Source organism: Haliotis rubra, unplaced genomic scaffold (assembly GCF_003918875.1).
Source record: "Haliotis rubra isolate DU_JTF1 unplaced genomic scaffold, ASM391887v1 Scf900, whole genome shotgun sequence".
Classification (NCBI taxonomy): domain Eukaryota; kingdom Metazoa; phylum Mollusca; class Gastropoda; order Lepetellida; family Haliotidae; genus Haliotis; species Haliotis rubra.
Window position 1 is genome coordinate 279883 of NW_025767636.1, and position 17957 is coordinate 297839.

Genomic DNA, 17957 nt, shown 5'->3' on the forward strand with positions numbered 1-17957 from the left:
TCCTTTGTGTTGGAAATGACACCTTAAATTATGCTTGATATATGGAGGAAATATAAGTGAATCATTACGCAAAATGATTCCGAAAGTCCAAGAAGCATTGCCAACCCAACAGAACAGCTTAACATTCATTGAAAAGTCACGCACGAAGTAACTTTTAAGAATATGTTCGTCAGACGTGAATGTCTGTCTGCGGGACATGTTTTTAGCGGGTCATGAAAGGTGTCCCATATTTCACCTTTTGCCTTTTCAACTCAAGAGTGATCGACCTGCCACAAGAATTCTAATTATAGCAAGTCCACTGAATTCTCCCATACAGACCAATTCATCTTAGTATGAGAGAAAGGAGTCTGTTTTCCGAACCCAAAAGGAGAGTAAGTACTCAATGGTGTATATATATGTAGGTCTACGTGTGGACGGATCTTCAAAAACAGCCAATACAAGAACCCTCATTGGCGTAAAGTTGAAAATAAAACTAGTTTATTTGATATTAAAACTGACAGCTTAACCTACTTAGGCTTGATTTTCAGGTAAAGGGACATAACTCTTGGGAACTTAATTTCCCCAGCCTTCACCTCTGGTCCAAGGGAGATAACCCTTTTTATTAAGGTGCTAAGGGCCTTGTTTATGTTTTGTTAATGAGCTAAGGGGCATGACAGTTTCAAGGTCACCTTTGAACCATAGCAGACGAAAATACCCGCCCTTGCCCACCCTTTTATGGATTAATGCTGTCTCCTTTATAATAAATTGCATGTTTGGGGTTTGCAATGTTGCAATATTCATACAACATAACTAAATAACAAATAACAAATAACTAAAAGACATATTGTAAACATTAGGGTAAGGTATCCATAAGAACGTGCAGGAGCTCTGCACCCTCCGATGGCTGAAGAGCATCGTCCAGAACAAATAAAGTATATTTTTGTGTGTTTGGGAAGTGACATATCTTATTTCAGCATGTGTAATACGTGCACACATCTTTTTATTGCATTGCAGTTATGATCAATATAAACTTTGGTGTGCTTAATAGTAAGTGAGTATGTTTCAAAATTGTAAGTAGATTACGTGAAGCTTTTGACAGGGAGTCTGAAAAATTAATCTTTGGACATCAGGTCAAATGCAAACACGTTAAGAATCATTATTTTTATTTTTGTGATTCAATTATATGTTCTCGTGTTGATATGCCTATCAATGTACATATTATGTTTTCTAGCAACAAATGCGTTCAGGGCACAAGAACATTTCACTCATATTATGTGTGTGTTAATATTTGTAATGTATGTGGTAGAATTTACTTAAATCTTGACTGATATATTGCACTTGATATATTATGAAACTGCTGAAATAGGTTTCAGGAGCACTTTGTTTAGTGAAGATACATACCCAGATACAAGGATACATATAGGTCAGGTACACAGGGATGCAGCTAGACCTGACCCATTATTGGGCCCTTAATCAGGATTACTGGATATTTATGTAGCGCACATATCCACGCACTAGTGCATGTTCAAGGCGCTGGTATTTTTTCCCTCGATCATTGGATGACAATCTCATTGGCACATCTTCTTATCAATCTCAACTCCCATCATCATACAACTCTTGGTGCCACAAGGCGCACCGAGTTATTGCGGATTTCCCATCCATACGAGGTAGAAAAGCAGGAAAACGACAGTAAAAGTTCACAATTTGAATAAAAATTCCCAATTTTTCAGAATTTACAAAAATAATATATGAAAAAGATCCATTGTTTATGATATTTTTGCTGTTTCATCGCCTAAAGGCACATAGCTTAGAATCCAGGTTAAGTCCCTCGCGTAAAGCAATATAACCATGACACAACTGTGGTGACCTAACACCGGACGAAGAGTTATATGAAAGAACATTTACAGTTTTGTGGTAGATCCACACGGCCGTTTGTATTCAATAAACCTGTCTGTACACTTACGTATAGCTGCTGAAAACCTACTGGAAATATTGAGTGATGTTTTTCCAGGGAAGTCTGAACTGACTTTTATTTACACTCCGGCTGCGTTCTACGGCATTAGAGGTACATGTGTACATCCTTATAAACAAGACCCGTGGAGACCCGGGTTAGAATTGATCAAGTTTTGAAGGAGACTGTGTAGATTAATGTTCATGTTGTTGATCACTGGACCACGCCGAAGAACCAGGTTTCGATTCCCCACATGGGAACAATGTGTGAAGCCCATTTCTGGTGTCCCCCGCCGTGATATTGCTGGAATATTTCTAAAAGCAGCGTAAAACTATACTAACTCACTCACTCACTGATCACTGGCTACTCGGATATTTACAGACCGCCGCCATATAGCTGGAATATTGCTGAGTCCGGCGTTAAACGACAAACCAACCAAGCAAACACGTGTCCTGCATTTTCCCAATAAGACCTAATGTTAATGTGCTGTGACATCCTGCAAGACAGTGATAGACAGTAATGAAAGAAGGATACTAACGAGGGAGGTAACTTCAACGGCTCCATGACGTCTGCCCATTATGACATAACTCAAAAAGTGTTCTTTATCAAGGATAATACAAATCCTAGAATACAAATACTGACTTCTCCGTCAAAGTTATTTACATAACCAATGATAGGGATCTAGACTACTGAAAGCCATTAGAAACGCATCACTGGTAGATTTGCATATTTCTTAAGTGCGTTTTGGCATCCAAGAATTTTTCAGAGAACGATGTGATAATTAACCATTTAAGAATGAAATGCGTTATGAAGTTGCACTGCATGTATTGACCAAGGCAACGTTGGTTAAATAGAGAAGGGGTTAAATCAAAAGTTCACACAGGTAAACAACAAGAAGGAAGACAACGTCAGTATCGCATGTGTCCACCATCAGCATCAATAACAGCCACACACCTCCTCCTGAGAGAAAAGGTGACCCTCCTGAAGAAATCCTGAGGGATCTGTTGCCATATCCTGCGGAGAGACGCTTCCAGCTGCTGCAAGTTGAGAGGCGGCGCCATATTGGCAATTCTCCTCCCCATCTCATCCCAGACATGCTCAGCCAAATCAGGGACATCGATGGCCATTGCATGACATTGGGTTGTTCTGTCGCAGGAAGTCCATGGCATGCCAGCGGTATGGGGTCTTTATTGCAGAGTGTGCAACGTTGATGGGTCATGTGAGGGATAACGATACTTAAAACGTCCTGCGTGTACGTTTGGGCGGACGGCCTCGAAAGACATGCCTCCTGTCAAACAAACTGATCCCACCCCAAATGGCGTCAAACGCTCACCAATTGGCGTAACGCTCACCGCGTTAATTGTCAATGGTAACGCTCACCGCGTCTACGCTACACACGCAAACGTCCATCAGCGTGACTGAGGTGGAATCTGGATTCGTCGGTAAACAGGACTCCTGCCCACTCTCTCTGTGTCCACCTGCGATGATGTCTACACCAAGCGAGACGTGCCTGACGATGTCTACGTGTCAGAATTGGACCAACACGAGGTCGACGTGCACGTAGCCCTCTCTCACGTAAACGACTTCTCACAGTTTGAGGACAGTTTATCCCCCTTCTCCCACGAATTGCTGAAGCTGTCCTCGCTGCTGGCTGGAACCGGTTCCTCAAATGGGTGACCTGGATGTAGTGGTCTTGATATGGGGTCGTGACGCGTGGTTGTCCTGGACGTTGACGGTAAACGTGTACTGCCTGTTTGTTGAACACGCTGGGAGAGTCTAACAATTGTCAACATGTGACAGTTGAACTGTCCGGCCACTGCACGGGTGGATAATCCAGCATTAAGCAAACCCACTGCTCGCCCTCTCTCAACAGCCGATAATCGAGGCATCGTTACAAATTCAGCAATGGAATTAAAGACCAAAAATCATGTGATTCTTACAGGAAAATTGTCAAACTTTAACCCTGCTTAAATTTCGGATCAATTGGGTCATCTGTCCATGCTCTACACGATAATTCGTGGTTATGTGATCATCATGTGTCACGTGACCGCACCTCTATGCATGCTGCTCTCGGTTAGTTGATTCACACAACAGTTTGGGTTTCGAACCTTTCACGTCAGTAAAACTTATATCATCAGAATGGGTGATGCGTTTCTAATGACTTTCAGTATATATATATATATACTTTAGCAAGTGCGTTAACTTCTACAAATGTCAGTGTTATACAGGAATAAGCGTTTACTTTCTTTGTAGCAAAAAGTAAAATCATTCCACAAATGCGGGGGCGGTGGGGTAGCCTAATGGTTAAAACGTTGGCTCGTCACGCCGAAGACCCGGTTCGAATCCCCACATGGGCACAATGTGTGAAGCCCATTTCTGGTGTCCCGCGCCGTGTGGTTGCTGGAATATTGCTAAAAGCGGCGTAAAACCAAACTCGGTCAGTCAGTCAGTCAGTCCACAAATGCGTTCATGAAATGAAATTGTATCATGGGTTACATGGCCAAATGTATTGAAATATAGAATCCATGTCAGTGCTATGCCGTATTAATGGTCAAAAGAAAATCATGTCGGGACGATAGAATCAGCAACCATGCCCACATGCAAACTGCAACATTGAGCAACGTGAGGAAAATGACACCTTGCTACAGTCGGACATTGTTTGTAATTCAAACCATGTCTTAAACTCTTCCACGTAAACGCAAGGGATGCTTATGTATTCACCGAAAGTTAGACAGGTGTCTGATCTTTATTACTTTCCAGTGATTGTTGGTGGAACTGTTCGTCGGATTTCTTTAATATCGTTAGTTTCAAGACTTTTGAGGTTTCTTGAGAAATGTCTTCTTATTTATCAGGAGTAATAAATTGTCAACACTTAAAACAGCTGGCGCTACCTTGGACATGTTTACGATAGACTTCATTGTCTTGGTTGCACCTAATCCATGGATCAAGTCCTTTCACACTGATACTTTGTTGGTATTTTTGCATAACATATGCTTTATTGTGCCATCTTCTGCGAGTGGGATTAACACAGGAGACATCCTTAACTTCCAGACACTTGCGTGGAGTCAAACATGACCTCTGTATTCAGCATGTTATACGAACCTTAGTCGTATATTCTGACAAGGATGGATAGGATATAAATGATGTCTTCAACTTCGACACAATGTTGCATAATTCAATGTTTCCTTGGCTCTCTTTCATGCCAAGAATGGCCAATTATCAATTGCCTGATTTTAATGCAGTTGTTTAGATCACCATTCTTTGCTGTATATCCTTGCATGTCAACTGGAGTGGTTAGACCAGAATTTATAACAGATACTCTAGCCCTTATTTATGGATTAGCAAGCAAACGCTTTGGCCATTATGCTACCCCCAGAAGAGAAAAAAGTAGTGTGAGTGAATGAGTTTAGTTTTATGCCGGACTCAGCAGTATTCCAGCTATATGGCGGCGGTCTGTAAATAATCGAGTCTGGACCAGACTGATCCAGTGATCAACATCATGATCATCGATCTGCTCAATTGGGAACCGATGACATGTATGAACCAAGTCAGCGAGCCTGACCACCCGATCCCGTTAGTCGCCTCTTACGACAAGCATGGGTTACTGAAGATGAATTCTAACCCGGATCTTCACGGGTCGAAAAAAGTAGAACCATACCGGCCACTATAGTGTATATTGCATGTTGTTATATCAGTACAATAACTTGTCAGGCAGATATTTTCAAGTGATGATGTATCACATGCATGCACCAGGTCTATGATCGAAAAGAGTGAGTGAGTGAGTTGAGTTTTACGCCACACTCAGCAACATTCCATCTATATGGCGGCGGTCTGTAAATTATCCAGTCTGGATCGAAAAGAGTAGAGGTGACAAGTAATAACGTGTTTCTATGGTAGGGTTAAATCTGCCTTCGTCATCTTTGGTTATTGCATTGAAGTAATACGAGACAACTGAGACGAGATGATTTCGATTTTTTTTGCCATACAAGTTAAAGCACTAATCAACCAATTACATTAAAAAGACCGCTTCAGGGATGCAGGCAATACAGTGGTAGGTTGCCTTATATAAAAGAGTGAGTGAATGAGTGAGTATGGTTTTACGCTGCTTTTAGCAATATTCCAGCAATATTACGGCGGGGGACAGCAGAAATGGTTTTTACACGTACTTCTGTGGGGAATCGAACCCGGGTCTTCAGCGTGATGAGCCGACGCTTTAGCCATTAGGCTACCCCCAACACCGCCACCTATATAAAAGATATCTTATTTAAATTTGGATTTGGTGTTGTATGACTTCCCCAGGCTGTAGGTAATAGTAAGAGATTAATGCAAGAGTTTAAGCTTCGTTTGTCAGATAATCTTAAACTGTCTTGGCATACTTCTGTTGAAGGTCTCTCCAATTCCTTTACCTATAAATAAAGTCATAGAAATCTTCTTAACATTACCTATCTTACCACACTTTAAATCTCCGTTAGCCAAATTTAGATGTAGTAACTGTGTATTACCTATCGAAACTGAAACATAGTTTCTGCATTTTCCGTAGAAGTAATATACTATTCAAAAAAAAGAAACGCATAAGCCAGAAATCTGTTGTATGTTCAAACATGTATACCTCGTCCACAAATAAACTTTAGTACATGAAGTTTTGCTTCAGTTTAGAAGAAGGTAATGTCTTTACAACCAAGTGGATCATTGTAGATAACGGAGACGCTGAGCGCCATGGTGACGACGTAGTACGGGCCCGACGTCGGATTTCCTGGCTCTCAGTCCAATCTCTCTCAACCTGTTCCGTACAGTTTGACCAGATATCCTCCGAAGTCCAGGCACCCTGGCTGCTGTGCTCTCACTCGTGGCACGCAAATGTAATACCCGGATGTACCGATCTTGGGCTACATTGGTGACTCGAGGTCTGCCTGTACGGGGACGGTCATTTGTTATTCCTGTTTGGTTGTAACGAGCTGTAAGCCGTGATATCGTGCTCAGACTAACATTCAGACGCTTGGCAACAGAAGACTGGTAATCTCACAGCATCATGACTTGGCATAGTGATTTGACCTTGAAACTCCATCAAAACGAATGCCGATTTCCGAAAGTAATCTGGATTTTTATAGCCGGACAGTGCATGCTCTTTGCTGCACAATTTCAACTGGAAGGTGATTTCTGTTGGGTTGTGGGGCTTTTTAATCCTTTTAAGAAATCTCATCAAAATCAACATTTTCAGGTAAAGTCGATTTGTTTTCTTGTCCAATTGCGTAAAATCATGTTATCAACACTTTTTTGTTACATATTTTGACAATTGTTTGAACACACATAGATTAAGTCCTCAGGTATGTAATAAAAAAACCTTAGACAAGAATTACAAAGACTTAACATGGTCAAAAAGGGCGGATTATTTAAGATTATTTGACTTTCCAGCATGATAACGACCCAAAACACACTGCGGGCTACACAAAACAGTGGATGTCGGACGAAAATGTTCAAGTTTTGGACTGGCCTAGCTACAGCCCATATTGTAACCCAGCTGAGAATGTGTGGGGACTAATGAAGGACAGAATAAACCAAAAAGGACTTAAAAATATTGAGGACATGAAGAAAAGTTGTCGAATATTGGGATACACTGTCACACGATTTCCTACAAACTTTGATCGGTATTGCACCTGGGCGCATTCAGTCATGTATTTCAGGGCAAGGGGGTCTCACAAAGTACTGAGAAGACACTTAAACTGTAAGAGAATTATATTCAACATACTCATTTAAGTAAAACATCTATGGTCTATGTACATGCATTAGATATTTGCCGAACAACTTTCTCAACAATTTCCGGGAATACTATATTTTAACAGTCTACATGTGCTAACCAATTTTGAAACGATATTGCCGAAATATTTCTGATGTAAGTGTGAGCTTAGTTTTGCGATACTTTTAGCAATATTACAGCAATATCACGGCGGGAGACACCAGTAATCTTCACACATAGTGTCCATGTGGTGAATCGAACCTTCGGCGTGAAGAACGAACGCCTTAACCACTAGGCTACCCCACCGCCCAATTTTTCTGATGAGAACAGAAGAAGCTTGGAGGTCCAGATCCAGGGTTAAGAGTCTTCTTCCAGTAGCTAGAACCAACACAGATACGTGACCCCGGGATATCGTAGCAAACCGTGAGTGGGCAACATGATTCATCTGTAACTGCAGCGGAAACTGAAAAACATATAGCTGAGTTAAGAGTCCGTGAGAATGCGTTAACAGCCTAGATTTCTTCTACACCAGGGTCTTCAACCTCTTGACTGGACCTACTCTCTGTTTATGACTTCCTATAATTACATCCGAAAAAGAATGTGGCCGTTCTGTCAGCTACGTCCTGTACATGTAATGGAGGTGATGAGAGATATGATACTCGAGCCAACAGCAAATTGAGCCTTAAACCTCATTTCCATAAACCCCTTGCACTGAAACTATGTCGTCCACAAAATTATAAATAAGTTTTGGTGTAATTGTTGTGATACTGAAAACTCCTTTCCAGGAATATATTACACAGTCCTCTTGTACTCATGTACAGCTAATGATTTAAATGGGTATGGACAACCTAGTGCCGTGTGGCCGTAGGTTGAATTTGAGTGAGTGAGTGAGTTTAATTTTACGCCGCACTCAGCAATATTCCAGTATTATCACGGCGGTCTGTAAATAATCGAGTCTGGACCAGACAATCAAGTGATCAACAGCATGAGCATCGATCTACACAATTGGGATACGATGGCATGTGTGAACCAAGTCAGCGAGCCTGACCACCCGATCCCGTTAGTCGCCTCTTACGACAAGCATGGGTTACTGAAGATCAATTCTAACCCGGATCTTCACGGGTTGTTAAATTTGAGACTATGTCCCCATTGATTAACTTATTGAGCCTTGGCATGTTCAGACTAAAATGGTGTTCCAAAAGTCTCTCACTAAATTGTTACTTTTTTAAATGATAATTGTATTACGGACGCCAAAATTGATATTTTTTGTTTGCAGATTTTAACCATACATTCGTCTACCATAATCGCATATATATGTGTTTTTATCGTATTGTTGAATAAGTTAATTTTTTTTCAGTGTTTTATGAGATTTGATTCAAAAGTCATGGGGCTGCCATGTAAGGAATTGTATAATAGTGAATTGGGTGTTCTAACATTACATGAGGCATATCAAGAAGACCTTGAGTTAAAATGTGATGAAGTCAACACAAAAAGACATAATAAAAAACAACAACACCCGAAAATGATGCCCCTTCAATGCTAAGGTGAATATGTGGGCAGCAGTGATAAAACATTGCAGGGAAAGTCTTGAAGGTGCTGAATGTCCTGAAATGCATGGACTATTTGCAACACAAGACATGATCCAGAGAATTCACGATAATTATGGTGGTGGCCGACCGGGTGTTGACTGAGAGTCGTATTTCCAGATAGTACATTCCATTCCAGAAAGTGAGGCAATGACTCTAACAGAGAAATACGGTATAGAATTCTGATGAGCTATCGGGAACCAGCTTTTATAGTTCGATGTGTATGTTCGATGTGTATGTTCGATGTGTCATCGATGTATTCAAATTGTGGTGTAAAATATCTTGATTTAAAGCAGGTTTCAGTTGCAAAAGACATGCCTTTTTATATGTTTCAGTCACACTTTAACATTAACTCTTTTGTCTGATATGCATATTTTATGGAATGAGTTGTTACAGTTCTGAAATGTTTCAGAAAACACTACATGATGAAGTAGACTGGTTAATTATATCCTTCAGGTCTTTGAATGGGGTCTCATTTCAATTACCAGATTTGCTTTTATTTGAAACAAAAATGATTATTGGGCCCAAACACACCAAACATCTGCCAAGGGCATTTGAAAGTAGCTGCCATTGAATAATTGTTCCTTTTCCAGTAATTAAACAACTGGCAGCTAAGGGCATGTGAAAGTAGCTGTCACCGAATAATTGTTCCTTTTCCAGTAATTGAACAACTGGCAGCTAAGGGCATGTGAAGGTAGCTGTCATTGAATAATTGTTCCTTTTCCAGTAATTGAACAACTGGCAGCTAAGGGCATGTGAAAGTAGCTGTCATTGAATAATTGTTCCTTTTCCAGTAATTAAACAACTGGCAGCTAATGGCATGTGAAGGTAGCTGTCATTCAATAATTGTTCCTTTTCAAGCACACATACGAGTCAGACATAATTTTGGTCCGTTTGAGGAATAGCATAAGACGAATTCCAGAAGACTCAACGAGGCGACGGGATACGTGTGTACAGCATCTTAAGTGCTCCTTTGTCATCGGTTATGAGAATGTGTTTTCACATTTATGAAATGAGCAAAAAAGAGAACTTCCGTTGACACTGGGTTCAGGAGAGTAAATGGTATGACATCAGTGTAATGGATGTTCTACACTTCGTATATCATGTAACATGTTATGGAAATGAAAAAAATATTTTCCAGGTCAAGGTGTTTGAAATTCCACGCATTTGTAGAAGGTTGTTTTGGAAAAAAAACCATGTTTTGATTTTCCTGTATTTACGAGGGATGGATGAACAGTTCTGGACTTTGTGGCGAGTAATTGACCATCCATATTCATATAGGACATCTGCCAACGGGGCATAGAACAATAACAGATAGAAAATGCCATTCGGCATTCTCCATCCATGTTTTTTCCTCATATGACAGGAGCATTTCTCAACCCATTCACCCCCTGACCCGAAATATGTTTACAGAGCAAAAAACATTTATTAACACACTTTTTCGTCATACAGGAACGATATGAATGTGTCAGCAAGGCTACATCAAGGAGTTTTTTTCACTTAAAATTATTACCTTGTTTTCTCTGCAAATACAGAGCATATTAGTAGAAGTAGTGTATTCAGCACTCTGGCCACATGGCCTATTGTTCAACAACACGACAGAATACAATTGGGTCACGTGTGGGACCTGGTATTATATACTTTTTTAGACATATTGCAACAGATTTAATAACGTTCATATTTGTACTATTTAACAAATTTATCATACTTTGAGTAGCAATGACAGAATTGTTTGGCAAAAATCTGGTCCTTAGAGATGAAGATTTACTACAAACAAGTAATACATGAAGCTCATCTTCCCTACCGCAATATAACAATGAGGACAAAATGGATGTCGACCAACAAGCTCAAGATGAATGCTGAAAAAAACGGAGTGTGTTGTGGTTGGACCAAAGTCAAGGCGTTTAGAGTCCGGACTCACTACCTTGGTTATTGGAAATACTGAGGTACCAGTGTCAGAGAGTGTCAAAGACCTGGGTGTAATCTTGGACTCGGACCTCTCCATGGACAGTCACATCAGCCAAATAACCAAGATGTGTTTTCATCAGCAACATCCGGAAATATTTGACCAATGAATCAGCCATCATTCTCATACTGTCCCTAGTCATGACAAGGATCGACTACTGTAACAGTCTCCTTGTTGGAGCCTCTGCTGTGCAGATAAGTCGTCTCCAGCGTGTACAGAATACGGCCGCCAGGATTGTGTCACTCGCCCGTAAACAAGATCATATCACTCCAATCCTGAAGGATCTACACTGGCTACCAGTGCAGCACAGGATTACTTTCAAGATCCTCTGCTTAGCCCACCGGTGTCTGTCCGGCATCACTCCAGGCTACCTACAGGACCTCTTGCCTATCTATCTCCTCCTCGATCCCTACGCGCTGAGTCCAAGCTTCTGTGTCGCATGCCCAACATCAAGACTGTGAGATATGGCCAGCGTTCCTTCTCATATGCAGCGACATCCGCGTGGAACAGCCTCCCAGAATCAATCAGAAGATCTCTAAATCTAATGTCTTTCAGACGTCAACTCAAGACCTATCTCTTTCAGACAGACAGACAGACAGACATTTTATTCAGTAATAGGCCACTGGCCCAAAATACATTCATAAATATAATACAAAGTTACATGCGTTTTACCAGGGAGACTATATAATGTTGTAGATTATCCCTGGTTTTACATAAAAACATCAGAATCTCATATTTTCCCAACATTATATAAAAATAGGCACAAATTATTTATAACATTTATGTTTTTTGAAGTCATTATGTTTATAAAACTGTGTTGTGAAATAGGATGTTTCAAATATTTACCCAGAAACTTATTCCTTATATCTAAGTAGGCTTTACAATAAAGTAAAACATGTATTTCATCTTCAATTAAATTAAGATCATTTTTGTAGCAAAAAGGACAGAATCTTGAATAATAAGGTACATTGTTATATCTACCGGTCTCAGAGCTAAGTTTAAATTTACCGCATCTAAATTTTGTTAAACAATTTCTTAAATATGGGGCAATACCTAAACTGAGATAAGTTTCAACATTCAGGAGGGACTTGAAAAGAATATAATTAGAACACTTGGTTGTACTATGTAGGGATGAGTACCAATCTTGTGAAAGATTATCAGACAATCTTTGCTTAAAAACAGAATCTCTTTCAACAGCTCTGAACTCTTTTTGTTTGACAGTGCGCTTCGAGCATGCATCAAGCATGGAGTAATGCGCAATACAAGTGGCCTATAATTATCATTATTATCATAAATTGTATCTAAGTGACTTACACCATTCTCACACCTTTTCCTGTTTATAGCAAAATCGGGGAGTGATATTCTCATTTTACAGAAAGCTCTTCTCAGGTCTCAATCCTTTAGCGATGTTATATACGTTTCCGGTTGTAGAAGGGATAACTTCACTTGTTTATAGTGCTCAAGAAAAGATGAACTATTGATTGAATAATGCCAGTCTTGTAAGGATATATCAATTTGCGCTGCTTGAAAATGTAAAGAAACTGTTTCGGATCACCAACATCTTGAGGCAGCCAAACATAGGAACAACCAGTCACAACCAATAAACTTCGGACATTAGACGCCCAGGTGTGTCTTCCATCCTCGTCCAATTGTTTCAAGATAAAATAACAATTGTGTGGATATCTCCGTGTGTCTTGTCTTAGAAGACGAAGCCATATTTAATTACTTTACATTGGCCACAAACATGCATGGTGTAACAGTTTCTCCAAGAATCGCTAGCGCTTTATTTGCCGCAAACGTAACTCCTAAAATCTCTTGAAGTAAGACACATGATTTCCTCGATAGATTCCTGGTAAGCAGAACCCTATATTTCAGATGAGTACAGCAGTATTGGAGATATCTTGGTGTCAAACAATCTGCACGCTGTGGAGAATGGTAAGTCCTTACACTGTCTAAATAGCTGATATGCAGGTAAGACAGCTTTTCCTGCCTGCGACACCAGTGTTTGGCAAGCTTTTGACCATTTTAATACGCAGAACAACAAACCAAGATATTTGCAATAGGTTACAATCTTCAAAGATTTCCCACGTACTGTCCATGGTTCATTCTTTGCAACAATTCCACCTTTCCTAAATACGATAATGTTATTTTGTCCATGTTACCACAACTATAGTCTGTTTGCAGTGAAAACGTACCGATGAATTTCACTCTTAACAAAAAAGTAAATCGATTAAAGCGAAATTAAGATTGCGAATCCTCATAATTTTACCTTGCCAATTGAACATTCAAATATCAGAATTTTATTGAACTAAGGATAAAAGTTGTTTAACAAACGTTCATAGTTTCAAATCGCTATTATTGGTTTGTATTACAAGAGGGTATGCACATTAGATGAAACACCGAGAACAAGTAGGGTTGGTCTAAGTTAACGCTCATCACGTACCGCACGTGCATTTGTTTCACTGTTCCATCTACTGCGCTTATCCCCTTGTAATACAAACCAATAATAGCAATTTGAATCTATGATCGTTTGTTAAACAACTTTTATCCTAAAACTTTTAAATGTTCATTTGGCAAGGTAAAATTATGAGGATTCGCAATCTGAATTTCACTCAATTTGATTTACTATTTTGTTTAAAGTGAAATTCATCGGTACGTTTTCATGCGAACAGACTATATAAGGAGTTGCTTGCACGAACGTAGTCTGAAACCAATTCCATGTCAAGGAACACATTACCATTCCCAGCATTTGGCTTTACCCATGTGGTTAATGCTTCCAAATGCCATCATATTCAACTTTGTAATTCTAGTTGGCCAAAGAAACTTTATTGTAACTTTGTACTTTTCTTTGGCTGTTCTTCCATGTGGATTCTACGGTCACAATATAATATAACATGAACCTGTCTCAGTGACTCGAATAAAAGGGATCGGCAGGTGATGCATAGGACTTTTATTTGCACAAAGCGTGGATGATTTTAATCACTGACTGCCTTAGTCCAGAATCGATTACTTTCACGTAGTGCTAAAAAGAATATTGCTTCATAACATGCTGTTGACTCAATCACTAGCACATCTGACCTGTGTCTCTTACAAAAAGGTTGTTTCTAACATAATTGACTTCCGTTGACTGAAGATCAAGATTATTCCTAGAAGAAGGCAGCTGGCCCTCCGAATACGCTTTTTGGCAAACAATTAAAAAGTATGTTATATCCCTCAATTTAATAAGTAATCACTTGTCTATTTGAACAGTGTCTCTCACGAAAGGTTGTATGGAAAAAGGGATGATTTCAACTTTCCAAGAGTCAACTTCCCTTTCATGTCGGGCAATATTCCAACAGCTCCAAACCCATGCTTGCCACTAAAGGAGACAATGCTTGTCGTAAGCGGCGACTAACGGGATCGGGTGGTCAGGCTCGCTGACTTGGTTGGCACATGTCATCGGTTCCAAATTACGCAGATTGATGCTCATGCTGTTGATCACTGGATTGTCTGGTCCAGACTCGATTATTTACAGGCCATCGCCATATAGCTGGGATATTGCTGAGTGCGGGGTAAACCTAAACTCACTCACTCCCAACAGCTCCAGCCTTTGGTGTTTACATTTCACAACTTTTTTGGAGGCTCAATCGGTCGTGATATTTTTAGCAGGATTTCAAAGAGCGTCATGCGACTCCTGCTCGGAAGTTGTTTGATCAAGGTTACAACATTCAATGCGTCAGTAAGGATTTCAAGAAGTTTTATGGTAGACATGTGGTGGACATTTCCAAATTTGATGCATCAGTGACAAAACTTATACCATTGACTTATACCATTCGTTCCCGAATTATTTCAGGTGAACAATTGACTAGACTTAGAATATGTTTATGAAGGGTGCCACGGGTGGGGCAGGATACGCTCACCTTTTCGCGAACACCTGGTATCATAACTATTTCATAGTGATTCATAAACACATGCTCTGTCATCGTATCGCATGGTGACAATCACTGTATTGCCGGGTTCCGACTCCATCTGTTTACAAACAACAGCGTACAGCTGTAATACTGCTGAAACAAATATATACTCATGATATAGTCACAATTGTACATCGATGTTCATGGTGTTGATCACGGGATTGTCTGGTCATGGCTCGATTGTTTACAGACCGCATATAGCTGAAATAATGTGGAGTGCGGCGTAAAACTAAACTCATTCACTCACTCACAATTATACAGTTGACTGTGCTTTTAGCAGAGATTTCAAATGAATGTGGAAAGGGTTTTGCCGTTTCTATTCTGACATAGTTGACTTCCGTTGACTGAAGATGTAAAATCAGTTATTGGTCCTCAGAATACGCTTTTTACAAACAACAAACAAGTGTGTTATTCTCTCAATTTAATAAGTACTCACATAGAGAATTGTAGGCTGATTAATGATGTTTTCCCTGCTCTGTACATATAAATAATAATATTCTTTGCATGAATCAATATGATAAATATTTACTTCTGTTGATCTAATTGGCACCAATCCATCAAATCAGTTTACAAATTCTTAACACACCACATACTCACACACATGTACACACACACGCACACGCGCACACACACACACACACACACACACACACACACACACACACTCAAACACTTACATACGAGCATACACACATTCAAACCTTGCAATTTAGTTCATCCCAATCACTGTTTTAGATTGTACATGTATATTCAAAGGAGCTTGTGTCAGTTTTGACCAGGTTTAAGTTTCAAATTGCATCACTCATAAGGCACTAGATATGACTGTTAGCTACCTCACAACCAACACAAGTGATAACTCCTTCACGTGGTTAGCTTACACCGATTTAGGTCTTGGCCAATTGACCATTTACCCTTGATTGTACCTGAGCAATTATGAATAAATTACCAACATTAATGCATGTTCTTAACCAATTATGAGCGTCGTATGTATATGATAAAATAGTATACTACCCATCAAAAGTTTAGACTCACATAAAGCATTTGCTATATGTTATGTATATATATATGTGGTTACATCGAAGATGAATTTGTCCACTAACTTGAGGGAACCAACTGCAAACCTTATGCAGATGGATTGCATGAGGATCATGTATCAAATTGCTGAAAAGCATGTGCAAATATCGTGCATGTGACCAGCTGCGTTTTGGAGTAAAGTTTTGTTAAGAATTCGCCAATGTTCACTGAGTTTCATCATTTATGACAATAATCTTTTCGACGTTACGAATTTGTTTTACAATACATCAGTTCATGTGTAAACAATACCTTTAACCAGTATGGAATATTTTGCAAAATCTAGTTTAGAATAGTTGACTGAAGTAAGTGGCTACATTTACACTAGTGAGTCTAAACTTTTGATGGGTAGTATATGTAAATGTATGCTATTCTGAACGTTCTGGATCAAACTCATGATCATGTAGGCAAAGAACGTCCATCTGGCACCATGGACCTATTGAGCCACAATAGATTAATGGTCTACTGCACCACTTGTCGAAGCTCAACGTGTATAGGTTGATCCAGGAACCAAATCGACCCTTCTCTGACAATGATCTAGGTTTGTTAAGACGTTAGACGTTGCATCACAGCTTCTACAGGCGGCGATTTGGGTGAATTCCCCCAACAGTAAGATGGCCGCTCAAGTTGGATTTGAAATACTGCGTCCAGCAACATTATATCAAACTCTGCCACAACTCCGAAGTGTTAAAGAAAATGGAATATCGTTGTAATGACACGAAGTCATGAACAGTCAAGCGTTTCAAAATACAGAAACGTGAGATAACATGAGGTAATATCAAGGCATCAGGAACTATGTGGTAACAAGACAATATCATGTTTCTAGTCACCTGACATTACAATCACTTCACCATCAACATCTGTACCTATTCACATCTTACATAGCGTAAAACATTTCTTACCGTGTTACTGATAGGTCGCATTTGACCTTCCCACAGAAAACAGTTATTATTTCTATTCTCTGAAAGGACAAAAAAACCACAAGAGATGTTTCCTAACCTCGAGAAATGAGCAGATGCAGTTTATGAATATTGAATATATTCTTAATGCTTAATGCTCTGGATAACATAACGTCAACTGCAGAGTGTCATTCGAGTCGATTATCTGTCAAAACTACCATTGGTAGTAAATGGGAAATAGCAGAGGAAATTGATGTAATCCCTGAGAATCGGTGATGACATCAGGTTTGCATGAATTACCGAGTTGTGCTTTCATTGTGATTAAAACAGCTGAAGGGAGCCCTTGTGAAAATAGTTTCTTCTGTCAAACATTAACGAACACTCTGTAGACATAAATAGTCCCTGGCACACGTCCTTTTCAAAGACGATAGATTCATCTTTGTAATGAATCACCTCACAATATTCCACTGTTTCTTCAATTTATTGTCACCGAAGTAGGCCACTGTAGAAACGTATAAACGTCACTGCTCACAGTCTAGCGTTACGTTGCCAACATGTCAAGTAACAAGGGACTTTGCTGCACAGCAGGCCACAAGTACAGGCTTTTGGCTATCTTGTTGTTCCACTCCGTAAGGGATCTGACAGCCGTGAGCCGATCTATGATCTTTGCGAATCTTATCATCGGTTTCGAATGATATTTATGTTGAAGCAGGATCAGGCATCTGATGACTTTCCACTGGATTTCCTCCACCTTTTCAGGCTGTGCTAAGTCACACCGGTCTGCAATTGAAAACAACGACTGCTAAGTCATCTTTAAGTCA

At 39.8% G+C, this 17957-nt stretch overlaps 1 protein-coding gene across 1 annotated transcript in view; it reads right to left on the bottom strand.

Moving 5' to 3' along the window:
- Positions 1-16477: 16477 nt before the first annotated feature.
- Positions 16478-17957, bottom strand: part of LOC124264011 (nuclear receptor subfamily 1 group D member 2-like) — an 82638-nt gene continuing 81158 nt past the window's right edge. Inside the window, 1 exon segment of the mRNA XM_046698734.1 lies at positions 16478-17916. Within this exon segment, the coding sequence (XP_046554690.1) occupies positions 17678-17916 (239 nt within the window). The 3' untranslated portion in view covers positions 16478-17677.